The following is a 19453-nucleotide window of genomic DNA, read 5'->3' on the forward strand; positions in this document are numbered from 1 at the left end:
GCTATGTTTGAACCCATTGTTGCAGCCACTGTGTCAATTCATGTCATTGAGGGTCTTCCTCTTTTTGCTAACCCTCTACTTTACCAAGCATGATGTTCTTCTCCAAGGACTGGTCTCTCCTGATAACATGTTCAAACTACATGAAATGAAGTATCGCCATCCTTGCTTCTAAGGAGCATTCTGACAGGATGACTTAAAAAAAAACCTGTTACCATTGAGTTGATTCCAACTCATAGTGACCTATAAAACAGAGTAGAACTACCCCATAAGGTTTCCGAAGAGTGGCTGGTGGATTTGTACTGCCAATCTTTTGGTTAGCAGCCAAGCTCTTAACCACTGAGCAACCAGGGCTCTGACAGGATGACTAGAAGCAGATATCCTGAGAAAGGATTGTTAAGAGTATCCTGCTTAAGGCAGAACATTTACTGAGACTGTCTAATACTAAGGGTTTGATAACCATTTGTGTCAATATCCCAGGAGACAATGCATGCCAGCCCCTGGGGGATGACTACAGAGAAAAAAACAACTTAGTAAGCAGGTGTCGCTTCTGTTACAAAGGTCAACTGCTTCTGTAGTCAAAGCTAGAGTCAAAGATGGGGTGTGGGTCCTGATTTTAAATCAGCCATTTTAGTTTAGTCAAGTGCCTCTCAACTTTAGCGCTCCTCATCAGCTTATATGGAGCATCGACCTTTGCTGATTTCTTGCTTTTGCTGATTTCTTGCGTATATAACTTGCGTTTTTTATCAGCACAGTAGAGCTCTCAAAAATGTTATCAACACTTTTTGGCGCCAAGATTCGTGTGACTCAGGGGCTAAACGCTCCACAGTACTCTCTTCACATCTTGAGGAAAGTAGAGAACCATTTTTAAGGGGCAGGAACTAGATCTCAGATCCTGGGGGAACTGGTAATAGGGGCAAGAAACTCTAGTGAGGTTCTCCCGCTTCTCTCCTAATTCACAGCAGCAACATGACTGGAGTCTTTGACCTTGCTCAAAGCTTGAAGACCGCCGCCCCCCGTCCCCACCCCAGCCCGCGCACGTGCCGAGATAGGAACAGAGATCAGGAGTTACTATGAGACAATTTCTGTTACATGTCATTTAAATTTCAAGTATTGGAACTGAATTCGCAGCTTGTCCATGCAAGATACTCCAGGGCAGACCCCCAGAAGGACTACCAATCAGTGGTTTAGGAATAAAACCATAATGAGGTGAAATGAGAACCTTCCCCCACGAACCCACCAAACACAACCTCCCTTTTCCTCCTTCACTCCGCCTTCACCTTCGCCCACTCTCCGCCCACTTCCCCAGTCTGGGCCCGCCTAACTCGCTGGCTCCGCTGTGTCCCACGCCCAGCTCAACCCAGCGAGGCGGACGAGTCCCGCAAAGAACAATTCCATCCGGGTGCTGTGTCGGGGAGGGCAGAAGGGCGTGGCTTGTGGCGTCACCAGGGGGAGGGGCGACGAGCCGACTGGGACAACGCGACGGAGGGGCGGAGGGAGTGGCTGGGAGCCCCTTTCCCCGCCCCATAGAAACGCCATACTGGAGGAGAGGGGAGTCTCTATTCCCAAACTCCCCTTTGAGGAGGGCATGTTATTTAGAAAGTTTGACTTCAAAGACGCAGCCTTTTAAGGAGTTTTTGTACACTCTTCTCTTGTCTTCTTTCCTCTATCCTTAATAACCATGACAACCTTCCCGCCTTCCAGCCCTTTCTCCCCCTTTGTCCCTGCGTAGATGGTGGAGGCCCGTGCGCTGCGCAGCCGCAGAGGGTTCGGGGCGGTGCCTGTGAGGGGTGGGTGACGCAGTGGCTGTCGCTGCCATTTTAAGTTGTTTGTTCTTGCTGCTTTTCTCAAACGCGACTCTGCCCCGGACCCGGAGGCGCCCGAGGCCGCCGCCGCTTCCGCAGCCACCGGTGGGGGGGAACGAGGCTGTGTCATCGCGGACACTCACCATCCGCTTCGGCTTTTCCCCCCTCTGGGTCTCCTTTATCTTCTTTGCTGAGAGCTGGAGCTCGACCGGGGGGGAAGAAGGACTCAAGAGCAGATGCTTGAACTGAAATAACTTTATCTGGGGGGTTTACTTCGCTGACAGATCCCTTAGTGCAGGGCTCCCCTCCCCCTCGCTGCCAATACCACTCCTATCCCCTCCTCTTTCTCCTCGTGTTTCCTGCTTTTCTCTTTCTCTCCCCGTCGCCGCTGCCCGGGGCGCCGAGCCAGACTATGGGTCCCAGGTGGGGGCTGAGCAGCGGCAGTAGCGCGGGCGGCCCGGTCACAGTGCGTACTACAGCGGGGATGGAGGGGCTCAGTTGGCTGGTGGTTTTCTCTTGACATGGCTTCTGCCAGTGCTGCGAGCAGCGCCCCCGCCGCCGCCTCTTCTTCCGCTGCCGCCACCGCTCCGCCCGCAGGCTGCGGCTAGAGGGTCCGAGCCCCGCCCGAGTGTCGGTCAGTGAGTCCCGGTTTCCGCGAGGACAGGGAGGGTATTTCCCCGTCACCCACCCTCGCCCCAGCTGCCTCAGTTCCACCCCCTGCCTCCTCGGGGAACAAACTAACGACCCCATCCCAAACAATCCAAACTCGGGAAACATGGTCTGTTCAATGTGAGAGAGAGCTAATCCGGAATCCGGGAACTTAATTTTTCTTTTTTGGGGGGGTGGGCTTAACTTTTAAAAATAATATTAACACAGTTGTTTTCTTTTTTTCTCATTGATCCTACCCATTTACCCTCTCCCGCCTACTCTACCCGGGCGGGAGTTGTTTCCACGATGAAATGAGTGAAAACCTGAGTGATCCTGTGTTTCCCGTGGTGCGAGTGAGTCGCTGCCGCTGAAGGCAAGGGGTGGGGTGGGGCCTGGGGGGTGAAAGGCAGGTGGTCCCTGGGCACTGCCTGGGATCTAGGAGAAGAACCCCCCACCTTTGCCTTAGTAATGCTCAGAAGAAGATAAATCGCACTCCCCACCATCTTGAGCAGGGGCAAATTCATAGAGAAATCTCCCTTGGGGAATATAGGACTCGTTGCAGGTCTGGGGGTTTTGGGATCCCGGGCATTAATCAGGTCTAACCACAGAGCCGGAGTAATTATTATATCATATCGTATACCCTTTTTTCCTCTGCCATCATGATTCTCCTTGGCAGCAGCATTGGCAGCCGCCTGAGGGTGAAAATGTGGGTGATGGGGAAGTTGGTAGTGACTCCGCTGTTTTTTCTTATGGCTCCTTTGGGCGACTGCTGCCCGCCCCCGGTATACACTGTAGTTGATTGCAGGGAATCCCTGTACCTCTCCCCTTCCTTCACTACCGATTTTGCACTTTTCTCTTTGCTCACCACCAAGTGTAATCAATAACAAGCACTGACAATACATAGCAATAGTGAAATCTGAAATAACTAATAAGAGTTAATTAGGTACTACAGCCATGGATCTGGCTGGGTAAAATCCAATTGGATATTTCAGTTTCATTCACCTACCCTGTTTCGGTGTTTTGTTTTTGTTTTTGGAAAGCAAGGATCACACTTCCCCCTTCCCGTTCGTTTTCATAATTCCTTTTGTAAAGAGAGGGAAAAAAATCCGAATGGATCTTAAGGATTTTTGGACTGGTGTCAGCTGTGTTTTTTTTATTGCACACCTAAATCCTGATAATAGGCTTTTCATTTCTCCCTAAAGCCTTTATTTTGGCAGTTAAGCCAAATGTGTTTTCCAGAAAGTTGGTTCAAGTATTTTCTCCTCTTTCTTTCCTTCCTTCCCTTCCTTTTTCCCATTTAACCCCAAACATTACTGTCCAAACATGACTGGACAGCAGCTTTTGTTTCTTGACGCTGTAATATGACAGTCTGCTAATATTGCCAGAAGGTGCAGTTTGGGGTTACAGTCGTGATTTTAGCTATTCAGTCATATTAGCAGGGAAAAAAAATGACTTGTTTCTGTTGTACTTGAGTCTTAAGAAAAAGTGCCCATAGTTTAGTGACAATTTCCAAAGGCTTTAGTACCACCTGTATTTCAAAATGGGGGACCCAAACTCCCGGAAGAAACAAGCTCTGAACAGACTACGTGCTCAGCTTAGAAAGAAAAAAGAATCTCTAGCTGACCAGTTTGACTTCAAGATGTATATTGCCTTTGTATTCAAGGAGAAGGTAATTTTAAAGTTCTTAAAATGTGAATTAGCACAAGTGATTAGCAAGTGTGTACTATTGGGTTATCTGTTACTCTTAAAAAACTGAACTGTTAGATCAATGAGTGGTTGAAAAAGTACTTTGTATGCTTTGTCTTTCATGGGTAATTCTGTGAATTGAGTAGTTGTGGTTTGGAGATAACTTAATTCTAAAGTCTAGGGTCCACTTTTAGTTGACTTGGGTGGGTAACATTGTAAAAATTTAGTTTGTGTGAAGTTACATAGGGCACTTCATAACAATTTAAAGATTGTCATGTAAAATATAAATAGGCTATTTGAAAATGATAAATTGGAATCAAAATCATGATAGAGGTACCTTTTTTCATGGTGTACTTAATGAAATGCAATATGCTGTAATTTTTACAGTACTTAAATACTGCAATGGGTATTTGGTATTTAGAATTACAATTTTTGAAAATTGAAAATGTCCTAAATAGTTTATTATTACTATTTTTTGTCTTGGAATTAGTGCTACAGTTTAGCAGCAAATAGTGAGTTGTAAATAGTTGAGGAGAACATGATATAAATAAGCAGTAGTTTTTTTCAACTTAAAATGGACAGTTTCTAAAATAATCAGCAAGGCTGTTTGATTTCAGATTAGGTTATGAGTATAAGGAAGTAGTGCTTTAATTTTTGTATATAAATTGTGAGCTAATTTCAGATCAGAAATACAATCTTAGTATGATATCTATTTAGTATTTGGGAGTTTCCCAGGTTTTTATTCCACTTTTAACTCTTAAAGGTTATTAGTATTTAGAAACATTCTTAGCTGATAGATTATAGCAGTGTAAAGTGTCTTCAAAAATGATTTGTTTTGAAGTGTTTGTCAAAAGATCAGATAGTCCCAAGGATTTACTTTCCTGTGTTCTCTCTTTTTTAATAAAACAAGATGACTGCAAAATTGATAGGATTAGATTTTTTTTTAATAACTGGAAACTTTATTCTGTGAATGTACAGTATCTGGGCAATTACCACGAATAGTTCATGATTATACTCCACGATACAGAATTTTACAGGTTTAGGTTGATGATAAGCACTTGGACTCACCTAATTTTGAAACTCAGCTTTGGCAGAATTTTTTTTCTCCTTTCAGGTGTTGACGCTTGTTATATAATGCCCTGGAAGAGAAATGGAGATTGAACCATATAAGGAGTAAAACAATCAACTTGTCTCAGTAGCTTCTTTTTTATTTTAACTGCTGAGGTTTTAATTTAGTTGTATGTAGAACAAGTTAAGTGGAACTACGTCATTGATTTTTTATTTTTTAACCTTAAGAGTATCTGATGTTTGGTCCTTATAGCATTTAAAAAATGTTGTTATCTAACATAAGTATCTGCTATGGATACCATAATACTATGAAACTGGGCAGTTAAAAATTCTGATAGTAGCATATTTGTGTGGAGGGTGAGGAAGGGTGAGTAAAAAGGATCAGCCTATCTGAAAATCTGTATTTTCAGGGGAAAAGTTACTTTAGACGGTTAATTTTGCCAAGTTGGAATAAATACATTTAACATTGCTATGTGAATTGGGAGTTAAAAGACACTGCTATCAGTGGGTAAATAGAACATTTTTTTCTTTTAGAAGAAAAAATCGGCACTTTTTGAAGTGTCCGAAGTTATACCAGTCATGACAAATAATTATGAAGAAAATATCCTGAAAGGTGTGCGAGATTCCAGCTATTCCTTGGAAAGTTCCATAGAGCTTTTACAGAAGGATGTGGTACAGCTCCACGCTCCTCGATACCAGTCTATGAGAAGGGTAAGTGCTGTTTTTAAGTCTTGATTCGCTAGGTAAGTTTTTGTGAGTTAAACTTGCATTTCTTTCGTCCTTCCCCCCCCCCCCCATAAAAGTGAGTAGTTACTATGGTGATGAATCTCTTGGAGTAATACAAGTTTTGTGTAACCAGAAATTAAGGTTCTTTTACAAGGCCTGTACAGTGTAGTAGGTCTTGTCAGTTAACAGTATATTAAAGTAAATGAGTTTAAATTTTTAAAAATTTATTGTGGTTAAATAAACTTTTACCATTTCAGCCATTTATACATGTAAATTGAGTTTTAATTTTTAATTTGTCTTCTACAGTAGAATTCATTCTTAGCTACTATCTAAACTCCACAGATTTTGACAAATATTTTTCGATCGTGTGTTTTGTTTGTCCCAGTTCATGCTTTCATTATTCAAGCCATGTTAACAACTGGTATCATGCAATAGAGTCTTTAAACATCTGTGTTTGATTAAAAAAAAAGAAACAACAAAACAGTTGCCATCAAGTCCATTCAGGCTCATGATGACCCATGTGTGCCAGTCGAACTGCTTCATAGGGTTTTCAATGGCTGATTTTTTGAAAGGAGATCACCGGGCCTTTCTTTCAGGGCTCCCCTGGGTAGGCTTGAACCTCCAACCTTTTGGTTAGCAGCTGAGCATGCTAACTGTTGGTACCACCCAGGGACTCCAATGTGTTTGATAGGGTTAGAAAAGTGTAGTTTTTGCCGCAGACCATTCTTTAGATGGATAAAGTGTGTGGAGGCGGTCTCTTTAATTCAAGTTAGGTGCTGGTGATAGCCAACTATTTTTAATAATTCAAGTGCTACCTATAAAACTTTATTTTTAAATTCCTAAAGTAGGTTTGTTTTATAAAAGTTGACATCAAATAAAACATGTATGGAGAACTGAACTTTGCTTCTGTGGTGTTATGCTTATAGCAGTGTACAATATTCCTATAAAGTTTTTCCTTTATGTGGGGAAAACTAAGGTCATGCCCCTTTATAAATAAGAAACTTAAAGTAGAAGGTATCATTGGTGCTAACCTTCTAAACTTCTATAACACATTGAGAATTAACGTGGTGTTCTTGAACAAGAGGTCCTCACAATTAGTGGTAAGTGTTAGAAGACTGGAGATAGCCATGTATTGGTCTGGTAAAGGATCATTGGCCTTGAAAATTATATGTTGGACTGTGATAATGAAAGGGAACAGCAGTGGAGAAAAGGTAGTTTTTAATCACCACATAACAAAAATAGCATTTGAGCTGTAATAAGGAGGTAGTGACTCATATGAGAAGGTCCAGAACACCTTTGCTTGATTTTAAAGGGTAAAAATAAAGCTATAGGGACTTATCCAAAAAAAAAAGAAACAAAAAAAACCCACACACCAAAACAAACACAAAATCAGAGCTTTATTTGGAGTTTTCACCATGTACTGATGAATCTAGACCTTGGTGAGAGGAACACTGGACTGAGTGACTTGTACGTGGACTTTATTGTTCGGGATACCCATTGTCGTCGAGTTGATTCCAACTCATAGCAACCATGTAGGGCAAAGTAGAACTGCCCCACAGGGTTTCCAAGGCTGTACATCTTTACAGAAGCAGATTGCCAGGTATTTTCTCCCGTGTAGACTCTACTGGATAAAGTTTAAAATTAAGTCCATAAGCTATTCTGATTGTGTACAGTCGTATTACTATTACTTCTTAAGAGATAATTTTTTAAATTACTTTTTGTACTTGTAGAATGTTTTTATAGTCAAACCATGTGACGTATGATATTGCTTGTTAAGCTTTAAGTTTCTTTGAAAGTAAAATTTTTTTTTTTTTTTGGTCATTTTCTAGGATGTAATTGGCTGTACTCAGGAGATGGATTTCATTCTTTGGCCTCGGAATGACATTGAAAAAATTGTCTGTCTCCTCTTTTCTAGGTGGAAGGAATCTGATGAGCCTTTTAGGCCTGTTCAGGTATTTTATTCTGAAAAAAGTGTAATGAACAGTTCAATAAATGAAAACTCCTGGAATAGGGACTAGAGAAATTCTTTGGGAATATGCTTTCTAGTAAGTTTTGTTTAGTGGGTCCCTCCTGTCTTTTTGAATGTTGAGATGTGAAGGGGAGAAAGCATTTGGATTATAGAATCTTTTAAGATTGAGTTGGTTCTAACTACCCAGTATGTCTTAGAAATTATGGCCAGAGAAAATCTTTTAAAGTAGATGTGTGTTGATTAAGAGAAGGGCCAGTGGATGAGCTTCATAAGATCTGTGATCCTCTTCCCTCTCCACCCTGAAGTAGTATATGTAACTAGCCTCATTCTCATAGGAGTCTGATCTAAGAAACTGCATAAGAAACCCTTTTCTAGAAGTTAATTTGTATATAAAACTATACAGGAGGGAAATAAATTTAGTAGTGGTTCATAATTAACCTTCCTTGACATATTGCTAGCATTTGACTGGTTTGACATTTGATGTATTTGATAATTTCTAGTGTTAATTTAAGGGCCTTTAGCTATGTGTTGATGATCCTCATTTTATTTATAGTACATAGTATAGAAAAAAGGAGAACAGGATCCACCAAAATGTTAATTGTGGTTAGTTCTAGTTCTGGTATAGATAACTTTTCTTTTTAATACTTGGAAAATATATATGTATATGTTTTCATAATCTTCTACAGTGAGCATACATTTATAATAAGAAAAAGAAGTAATGACTTTGAAGACTAAATATTAGAAGTCTTATTTTAAGCTAATTGTTTAGGAGTATGAAAACTATTTGTCATTTAGAACATTTCTTATCTATCCCCTTGCTATGAAGGATATTTATGGTGCTTTTGTGTGTGACAGACTGTATAAGCTAGAATACTCCCCTGGCCCCCGTGGTGATGTTGCCACACATTAACTCAAATTATCATTCCTTATTCTAAGAGCCATTTGACGGTAATAAGTTCTCAAGATAATGCATAGGTTAAATACAAGTAAAAGTATCATATAAACAAAAACAGTTGCCATGAGTCAACTCGGGCTTGTGGCGACCCCACATGTGTTATAGTAGAACTGTACTCCAGAGGGTTTTCAATGGCTGATTTTTTGGAAGTAGATGCAGGCCTTTTTTCAGAGGTGTTTCTGGGTGGACTTGAACCTCCAGCCTTTCGGTTAGTAACCGAGCGTGTTAACCATTTGTACCACCCAGAAGCTCTTATCATATATTTGTGTCCTTTTGACGGATATCTAACTGACACGAATATGTTGGCAAATGTAAGTTGAATACAAAAGGAGAAGGGAATACAAGCATAGAAAAAGCATGTTTATAGTTATCAGGCAGGTCTTACAAACTCCTTAATTCTCACTACTTTCAGGGAGAATTGTTAGGGTATTTTTAAATTCAGAATTTCCCATTGGAGAATTATGGGTTCGTTTATCATCTTGGCACCTCGTCTTTCCCTCTGGGACCTTATTTGGAATAGTTAGTTAAAATAGTCTTGTCTCAAGTTAAGTACTTCTTTACTTTGAAATCATGGCTAATGTTTATTGAGAGTTGACTGTGCTGGGCATTCTTTTAATATTTTATATACATTTTATCTTAGTCTTTCCAATAACCAGGGTATACGTGAGCCTCATTTTGCAGAGAAAGAAACTGAGACAGTTAAAGATTAGGTAAATAGTAGACCCAAGGTCATGCCGTTAAGTGGCAGTCAAGACATAAACCTGGACTGACCGTAAAGCTTACGCTCATGTTCTCGACCACTACACTGTACTATGAAAAGTTCCTTTTATTATTATAAAACCTTAAATTTTGGACTGAATATAAGCAGTAGGACATAGGCAATGTCTTTTGATTTTAGAATTTAACTGCAGTAGATAAATTAACAATATAAGAACTAATTTACTCCCTGAAGATATTTAAAATATTTGAATATCCTGACTGAGAAGCCTTAAGTATAAGTGACCTAGAACAAAAAGAAAGGTAAACTATAACTTTGCAAAGTTTTCTTTTAATTGCTAAAGGACTTTAAAATCTGAATACCTTGGCAGTGAGATTTAATAGGAACCAGCGTAAAGATTATTTTCAGATATTGAATTCCTGGTATATTCAGAGTTCTGCAAAGTTCCTGGGTGGTGTTAAAATATATCCCTTAATACTACTTACTGCCCCAGATTGGCTCTTCATCCCACTATTAGAATATTTCATTACTTTTCTTCTGGAATTGCTTATTTAATGCTATTTATAAGAGTTTTCTTCTTTGGTATTGACCATTTCTTCTCAAATCTGTGGACTATTTTCAATAGTATAGAATTGAAATGCTGTAAAATTATATTTAAGGCCTTTTTCAGTCTCACCCAAACCTCTTTTCAGTGTGATATTCTGTTGGCTTCTACCATCCACCCTGGTATTTGCCATATTGGAGTACTTGGGGTTTTCTTATTTGAACAGTATCTTGATTTTGACACAGTTTATACTTGTTGTTGGTCCTATTTCCTAGAAAGACATTTTTCCAAATTACTAAGCAGTATGACTTTCCCTTGAGAAAATTCTCATCCTTCAAGGCCCTGTCCAGATGTCACGTGCTAATGCTCCCTGCATTACCTACTCTGTTAATTATTTCTTCTTTCCCCACTTTAATGCTAAGAACCCAATTTAGGGTTTCACAAATAAATCACGTCTTATTCTAGAAAAGGATTTGAAGCAAGTTAAGTTTTTTATATTTATATGTGCTCGTCCTTTTCAGAAGTGAATGAGCCTCTTAAGGTTGAAATAACTTTATTTATAGCTTCCAGTATCTAATATAGTCCTTTCTATATACCAAGAGTCCAATAAGTATTTGAATTGTACAGAGGTGCAAAAGCAAATAAAATTATTAAAGTTGGAGTTTGAACACTTAATATGAATTTTAAAAAGAAACTGTTAATTATAGTGAAGAATAAAATAATATGCTATATGGCACTTTCATCTAGCCAGGAGACCATATCTTATTTTATAGCTTAAAATCTATTTTTTTTTTAAAAAAAAAAGGTGGTAAAATTCTAGATAGCAGGAACTAATGGTTTTTCTGTGGTGGTTTTTTTTTTTTTACTGTGTTTGACATAATAGTGGAATAAAAATTGAACCAAAATGAATCAGAAGTCACTTACAATACTGTGTTATCTAAATATCCAATTATTTAGGTAAGGTCTCATAAGTTTCTTGAATTCAATGTTAAACTTGGTCTTTTCACCCAGCATTTGGCCTCTCCCAGTGATAACCATGCAGATTTTGTGGGAGCATGGAGTTTATCTTAATCATGTTAAAAGATTAAAAGAATGTTCTGGCTTAACTTGGTAACAATCCTTTATAACATGGAAACATTTTTTAAATAACCTGAGGCTAGCTGTAAAAAAAAATGTACATAAAAACATATTTTCTTAAAAATTTCAAGAGGTTCATAAATCCTCTGAAGCTCATTTGTGTGAAGAATGGAACTGTATGTCAGGGTGGGCTTTACGTTATTTCATTTAATCCTCTTAACTGTCCTGTAAGATGGGTTAGAGCCTTATTTGATAGGTGAGAAAGCTGAAATTTAGAAGGTATGGTGTCTAAATGAAGTCACATAGCTAGTGAGATGTATAGCTGGGATTTGAATAAACATTTCTTTCCAAGAGCCATCATAGTGTTTGTCATCATTGAAAGGAAGGAGGTGTCATTGGAGTTTAAAAGTACTAACGTGGAAGTCTTGAGCTGAGTGGGTTTGAAAATGTGATTATATGAAATTTGATTATAGACAGTAGTGTTTAACTGACAGTATTAGGATTTAGTCATTTTGGTGCAGATCGTGAAGGTCATATAATGGAGTGCTGTCCAGTAGAACATTTTTGATGAAAGAAGTGTTACACATCTCAAGAGGCTGTTCAAAATAGTGGCCACTAGCTATATGTGACTATTGAGTATCTCAAGTATGGCTAGTGTTACTGAAGAACTGAATTTTAAATTTTATTTAGTTTTAATTTAAATAGCCACGTATGGCTATTGGCTACCATATTGGACAGCACAGATACAATGCATATGGATGCAGTGGATGTATCAGGTAGTGTAACACGTTTGTAGTTATACATAAGTGTTTGTATTTCTTATTTAGGCCAAATTTGAGTTCCATCACGGTGACTATGAAAAGCAGTTTCTGCATGTACTGAGCCGCAAGGACAAGACTGGAATTGTTGTCAACAATCCTAACCAGTCAGTGTTTCTCTTCATTGACAGACAGCACTTGCAGGTAATGAGCATTTTTTTTTTGAAAACCTCTTAAGGGCTTGTTTGAAGATACTAGCTTATTGGTTAGTAAACTGTTTTCTTTGCAAGATACTTAGTTTTGATCTGCCCCTTCAACACTGCATTATTTTTGAAGTTATTTAAAAAACAAACAGATGTCCTGAGGCTTGCCCTAGAATAGTGGTTCCCAAACTTTGCTGCACATTAGAACTATTTGGGAAGTCAGACGGTAGAGTTGGAGAACCATTACTCTAGAGCTTTTCTACCTAAAATCTAGTCAGCATATGTCAGCATCAACTGGGCGCTTGTTGAAAATGTAGAATCTCAGACCCTGCTCTGGTCCGCTTCACCAGAATCTGCATTTTTCCAAGATCCTCAGGTGACACGTTACGTTTTGAGAAGCACTGGCTTAGACTTTTTAAATCAAAATCTAAAGAGATGAGACACATTTGGATTTAAAAGATCCTCGTGTACTTCAAATAAGCAGTTCCAATTTAGGCAGTAATCCAAGTAATCCAATTTATTTATTTCTCTCTCTCTTTTTTCTTTTTTAAATTGTGTTTTAGGTGAAATGAGCAAATCAGTTTCTCATTAAACAATTAATACACAAGTTGTTTTGTGACGTTCACTGCCAACCCCGTGATGTATCAACACTCCTCTTCTCCACCCAGCGTTCCCGGTTTCCATTCATCCAGTTTTGCTTTCCCTTCCTGCCTTCTCATCTGCTTTTGGGTTGATGTGTCCATTTAGTCTTGTATACATGATTGACCTATGAAGCATGTTTTTCATTTGTGTTACTGTTTGCCCTATACATCTGTCTCATCTTTGACTGAAGGGTGAACATTGGGTGTCACTTTAGTACTGAGTTAAAAGGGTGTCTGGGGGCCATACTCCTGGTGTTTCTCCAGTTTCCATCAGACCAGCAAGTCTGGTTTTTTTGTGCATGTGTGTGAATTTGAATTTTGTTCTATATTTTTCTCCTGCTCTATCCAGGACCCTCTATTGTGATCCCTGTCAGAGCAGTCGGTAGTGGTAGTCAGGCACCATCTAGTTGTTACGGGCTCAGTCTGGCAGAGATTGTGGTAGTTGTGGTCCATTAGGTACTTACTGTTGTGTGATCTTGGACAAATAACTTCATTGAGTATGTTCTTCTGTTAAATTGGGCAAATGATATTCATGAAGTTACTGTGATGATTGAAATGAGTTTTTATAATACATACATAAAGATAGGTTCATTTATATATATAGACTGCCTCAGACATGGGCGATCAATTGCTTCCCCTCCCTCTTTTTAAGAGGTGCTATAGTGAAAAGAAACGAGCTTTGCAGTGAGACCTTGGTTCAGATTTCATCTCTCACTTAATAGCAATGGTTATTGTGAAAACACCTAGCACCAGGGCTTTGAACTGGTTCTTCCTAGTTCAGTCATAGCTGAGGAAGTGACATCAGAACAGACTTGAATTTTTAATATCTAGATGAACTGGAACCATAACTGCAATGGGAAAAATTACAGGTCTGTGCCCTGCTAGAAACATAATCTCCCTCTTAGAAAACAAGGGCAGCATACGTGTTGCATAGTAACTAGATCTCTTGCCCATCAGGTTCTGCACACAGTCATAAACAGTCATGCCCTGTTCGAAGATGGTAGCCAACCATGAGCCTTGAATGTGTGTTGCTCTTGTCAGTGCTGGCAATAATCTAGTCTCACTCATCAGGCTGCTGAAAGGGCTCACTATACCTCTTCCAAGTCTCCCATTCTTGAGCTTCAACCTGTAATTTTTCCCATTCCAGTTATGGTTCCAGATCCACCCAGATTTTAAAAATTTGAGTCAGTTTCGGTTTCACTTCGTTGACCATGACTGAACTGATTCGAACCGGTTTGAAGTCCTGCCTGGCACGTGTTTATCATAAGTTAGATGTTCAAATAATGACTACTTTTAACACTAGAGTTGATTTAGATGGTAATACTTTTACTTTCTTCTAGTTCCTTGCCCCAGCATATGCTAAAACCTTTTATTTCTATTTTTTGTGTATCTTGTATGGCAGGGTTCTATCTTCCTGACTAAATTCCCTATGGGTAGGGACCATATTTTATTCCCTTATCTGTATATTTTGTTACTGTGTCCATAGGGGCTTAATAAATTGTGGGAGATTGACTTCATGGGACTGTTGTTAAAGTCTTATTTATTAAGAATATTAAAAACTTTCCCCTTCCAGACTCCGAAAAACAAAGCTACAGTCTTCAAGTTATGCAGCATATGCCTTTACCTGCCACAGGAGCAGCTCACCCACTGGGCAGTTGGCACCATAGAGGATCACCTCCGTCCTTACATGCCAGAATAGAGCACTGACCAGCACGATGAAGAAGATCAGAGAATGCAGCAGCAATGTTTTTCTTCTTTTCTTACCACTTTATTCTTTCAGAGTTTAAGGAAAATGGACTCATGCACAGAACACTATGCATTTTGAAACTCGTTCATCCTGGATTTTTTTAAATCATTTGTATCTCAGAACTTAAAAAAAAAATTAGATGTCTTCTGCACAGACTGTGTGAAAGAAGATGCTTTGCATATTTGCTGCACTGCATCAGCATCTTACTAAAAATGTGAAGTGAAAGGACTATTGTACACTGAAATGCTTAAATGCATCTGAAAGCACAAGGTGATACTCATTTTTGATGGTCTTCCCATTTATGCTGGTTTTGGCCTCTTTGACATCTGTCATCAGTATTTAGAGGGTGAGAAGTGAATGTAACAGGTATAATGTTTTTAAAAACTTAATAGCTTTGCTATAATCACTGTTGTTCCAGAGTACTGTCAGATTCATTCTAATGACCAGAAGTGGTTGTTTAAAAAAATAAAAGGACAACCACAGGAAAGAAATCTTAAATGAAAAAAAGCATCTCATTGTAGGCATTCTTGCCTCATATTTTACTGGGCCATGTTTGTTTCCTGGTACTCATAAATATGTTTTTTTTTTTTCCAGATCTCTTTTCCCCAAGTTGCTGTTATGAAAGAGTATTCTGCTGAGTGTGGATACAAATTATACACATTAAAGCAGATCTGGAGTCTAAAGTAGCTAATGCAGCTATAAAACTGAGAATACATTCATAGCTGCAGAAACAATGATAGGTAGAGGATTTTCCTTTTTGGTTTTTGTTTTGTTTTTTGGTTTTAAAGAGAAGACATTTGACAAAGAAAATTCCAGTGAATTGTGCATAAATACTGGCTTCTACACCATGTTACAGAAAAACTTATGAGGGTTTTTTGGCAGTAGAAAAAGTTAACAAAAGTTGGGATCTTAAATTGTTTAAAAAAAAAAAAATCGAGTGTTGAAAAGCAGAACTCATTTTGTGCAATGAACATAAGGAAAGACTACTGTATAGTTTTCTGGTGTTTTTTTTCTTTTAAATGAAGAAAAGCTTTGCTTAAGGGTTGCCTACTTATTGGAGTAAATCTGAATGATCCTACTCCTTTGGAGTAAAACTAGTGCTTATCAGTTTCCAGTTGTATTTAGCTTCTGGTTGGAATTTAAAAAATGAAAACCTAAATAAAATAGGTGAAAGTTCCCTGACTATTCAGGGGAATACACAGAACTTGAAGTGGTAACTTTTTTTCCCAAGTCACGGAGTGTTATTTGGTTGTTAATTGCTGTCAGTCCACTGTGACTCCGGGGACTTTATATATAACAACGAAACATTGTCTGGTCCTGTGCCATCTTCATGACTATTGGTATTTTATGATTTATGGTTAAACAGTAAATTTGGTGGGGAGGGAACCCTGTGACAATTGGGTTTGTAATTTTGATCAGAATAGCAAACAAGGACATTTTATCAGCTTTCAGTAGTTATCAGACTGGTCTTAGGCCTTGCTTTGTGGAAAAAAAAAAAATACCAGTCTTAATTTCAAAATGCTTTCACATGTTCTCTGGTCACTTGAGAATTAGAATCTGTTTGAAAGAATCTGTTTATTATGGCCAAGTACTGTTCTAAAGCTCTTAGCTTATTTAACAACTCTGAAAGGAAACCAGTGCAGAGGGTAAATAACTTGCCCAAGCTCACATCATGAGTAGTGGAGGATTTGAAACCAGGCTGTCTAGCTCTAGAGCCCGAGCTCTTAACCATTTTACTATGTATGACAGATTAAGATTTCAGCAGCCATTTGTTTTATTCATCTTTAAATTTTTTTTATTTTGGAATAATTTAATTTCAAATTTAGAAAAGATGCAAGAGTAATGCAGAGAGCTCCTGTATAAATAACCTTTACCCACATTCAGTTTTTAACATTTTGCCACATTTGTTTTCATTCTCTAGGTACATCTTACATGTTACTTTTCTGAACCATTTGAGAATTGGTTGCGTACACTGATTCCTTATCCCTTAGTACTTAAGTGCATGTCCCAAGTACAAGGATATTCTCTTACATAACCATAATAAAATTATCAAATTAGGAAATTTAACATTGATATTATACTTTATCATCCATTTTCCAATTTTTTAAATTGTCACCATATCCTTTATACAGCCCCCTCCCCTTGCATGTAGTTGTCATGTCTCTAGTCTCCTTTTATCTAGAACAGCTCCTCATCCTTTGTTATTTCATGACCTTGACATTTTTGAAGAGTACAGACTAATTTTTTTTCCTTAATATAAAATGTTTCTCATTTTACATTTGAGTTTCTTCATGGTTCAATTTCAGTTATGCATTCCTGTCAACATCCAATGTAAGTGATCTTAGGCCCTTCTCAGGATAACATCCAGAAGCATACTGTCTGCTTGTTTGTGGTGATAATTTTGTTTGCCTGGTCAAAGTGTTGTCCTGTTTCTGCACTGTATGGTTATTTTTCCCCTGGCAACTAAGAAGCAACCTGTGGGAGACAACAGGCAAGTCACATGCTCCTTATCAGGAGCATCACTGATTCCTGCTGAAACCAATCTTTACTATAATGGTTGCAAGATGGTGATTTTCTAAACCTACCCCTCCTTCCACATTTGTCAGCCTTCTATTGTAAGGACCACAAGCCCTCTTTGCCATGCATCGTCTATCTAAACAGCACCAACTGATTTTTTTTTCTTCCTTTGTGCATAATTTGCATGCCTGTATCTTTTTCTTGAGCGCTTCCTTACTTTCAGGCACAAGATAGGTTCATCTTGTAACTTCTGTGTCCTAGCGCCTATCCTGGAATCAGGCATTTCTCCGAGGAGCCCAGGTTTCTTGTACTGGGGAATTACTAGAAATCAACATCTGGGTCTCCTGTGTGTTCACTGTTACTAGGAAGTCTGCTTGTGTCCTTTCAGCAGATAGATCAGCATCCATTCTAACACAGGCAAAAGGATAATCAAGGTTTAACTGTTAGCTTTACTGTGTGTCCAAGTTTATTTAAAGTTGCTTCTTCTCAATCTTTAGTAATGAAATGTTGACAGACTCCCTGATACAGAAATCAAATATTAAGAGTGGCATAGTCAACAAAACTTTGAGAAATAGACAATTTGTGAATATCGTCTTTTGTTGTAAAAATACATATAACAATTGCCAATTTAACATTTTCACATGTACAATTAAGTGACATCAGTTAACAATACTCATGTGCAACCATCACCAATATCCATTGCCAAATTTTCCATTATGAATTTTGTCTTTTTACTACTACAGACTGGGAGATTCAAGATCTTTATGGTTTTATTCTAATAGTATGTTTTTCCCCCTTCTTCAATAAAAAAGATGCCAGTATTGTATAGTGCAACCTGTGAGAGCCAGAACTTGACAGTACTGCCTTGTTTTTCCGGGTCTCAAGTTTTCCACCTTTTACAGGGTGGAGTGTTACCACTTTTCTGTTGGTCTTTGTTAGCGGAAAATAGTTTTCCTTCACTGACAGCTTTCCGCCTTACACAGGTTCTGGCTTTTGCAGGTTTCACTGTAATCTCTATCCTAGAAAAGTAGCACACCCACTGGCCCATTCCTGATATCAGTAATGTAATTTGCCTCAAACTTTCTTAAGGACTATTTTAGACCAGATAACTCAAAATATTTTATTTTCCAGTTTGGGCTACGGTTAATTATTTTGACGTTCCACAATCTTGAAACTGGGTTATAAAAGGAAATGTGACGTGGCATTTTAGAGCTCGGAAGGACCTAAAATTCATTATGGATTAATATTTTTTCCTTTAGCTTAATATTGGACTTCAAGGGTTTTTTTCCCCTAAATTTTATTTTGTTGTTAATATATACAGCAAAACATACACCAAGAGTTTCTACATGTACAATTTAGTGACATTACATTCTTCAAGTTGTACAACCATACTACCCACCTTTTCTGAGTTGTTCCTCCTTCATTAACTCATTGCCCCCAAGGTTCCTGTTTTATCTTTCGAATTGCTGTTGTCAGTTTGATCCCATATAGGTAGTTCTTAACAGCATAATGCTTAAGGCAGACATTTTTTATAGTTAACCTAAACTGTTTGGTTTTAAGATGACTTCAGGGGATACTTTTGTTTAGGTTTAAAGATTATCTCAGGGAAGGTTTCAGGGGTTCATCCAGCCATCCATGGATCCAGAAGTGTGGAATCCCTGAAAATTTTTAAATTCTGTTTTGCATTTTCCCCCTTTTGGTCAAGATTCTTTTGTGGAACCTTTGATCAAAATGTTCAGTAATGATAGCCAAGCACTGTCTAGTTCTTCTGGTCTCATGGCAAAGGAGGCAGTTGTTCAGGGAGGCAATTAGCTACACATTGCATATCCTCCTATTCCTGACTCTCCTTCTATTGCTCCAGGTTAAGAGAGACCAGTTGTGCTTTGGATGGCTACTTGCAAGCTATTAAGACCTCAGGCACTACTAAATGAACTAGGAGGTTGAACAGAAGCACTCAACATGGTTAGGACAATTAACTGGGATGTCCCATGAAACAATGACCCTAACCTCCAAACCAAGGAACCAAATCCCATGAGGTGTTTGGTTGCAGCCTCAGCAGCTACTCTTCACTGTAAATATATCTACACACACAACATTTGTTTTTTTTAATTGTGCTTTAGATGAAGGTGTACAGACCAAATTAGTTTCTCATTAAACAATACACATTGTTTTGTGACACTGGTTGCCAACCCTGCGATGTGTCAACACTTCCCAACTTTGGGTTCCCCATTTACATTCATCCAGCTTTTCTGTCCCCTCCTGCCTTCTCATCCTTGCCCCTGGGCAGGTGTGCCCATTTAGTCTCCTGTACATGGTTGAGCTATGTGTATTATTTGTTTTATGGGCCTGTCTAATCTTTGGCTGAAGGATGAACCTCATGAGTGACCTCAGTAG

At 38.7% G+C, this 19453-nt stretch overlaps 1 protein-coding gene across 2 annotated transcripts; it reads left to right on the forward strand.

Moving 5' to 3' along the window:
* The first annotated feature begins 1851 nt into the window (after positions 1–1851).
* Positions 1852–15746, forward strand: CUNH6orf62 (chromosome unknown C6orf62 homolog). 2 transcript variants are annotated; one of them, XM_023738343.1, is made up of 5 exons: positions 1852–2803; positions 5739–5915; positions 7760–7882; positions 12021–12155; positions 14369–15746. In XM_023738343.1, the coding sequence occupies exons 1-5, from the start codon at positions 2762–2764 to the stop codon at positions 14492–14494; spliced, it is 603 nt and encodes a 200-aa protein (XP_023594111.1). In that variant the 5' UTR covers positions 1852–2761; the 3' UTR covers positions 14495–15746. The 2 variants fall into 2 exon arrangements, with proteins under 2 accessions (XP_023594111.1, XP_004384041.1); XM_004383984.2 differs by lacking the exon at positions 1852–2803 and adding an exon at positions 2837–4119.
* The last annotated feature ends 3707 nt before the right edge of the window (positions 15747–19453 follow it).

This window comes from Trichechus manatus, unplaced genomic scaffold (assembly GCF_000243295.1).
Source record: "Trichechus manatus latirostris isolate Lorelei unplaced genomic scaffold, TriManLat1.0 scaffold00115, whole genome shotgun sequence".
NCBI lineage: Eukaryota > Metazoa > Chordata > Mammalia > Sirenia > Trichechidae > Trichechus > Trichechus manatus.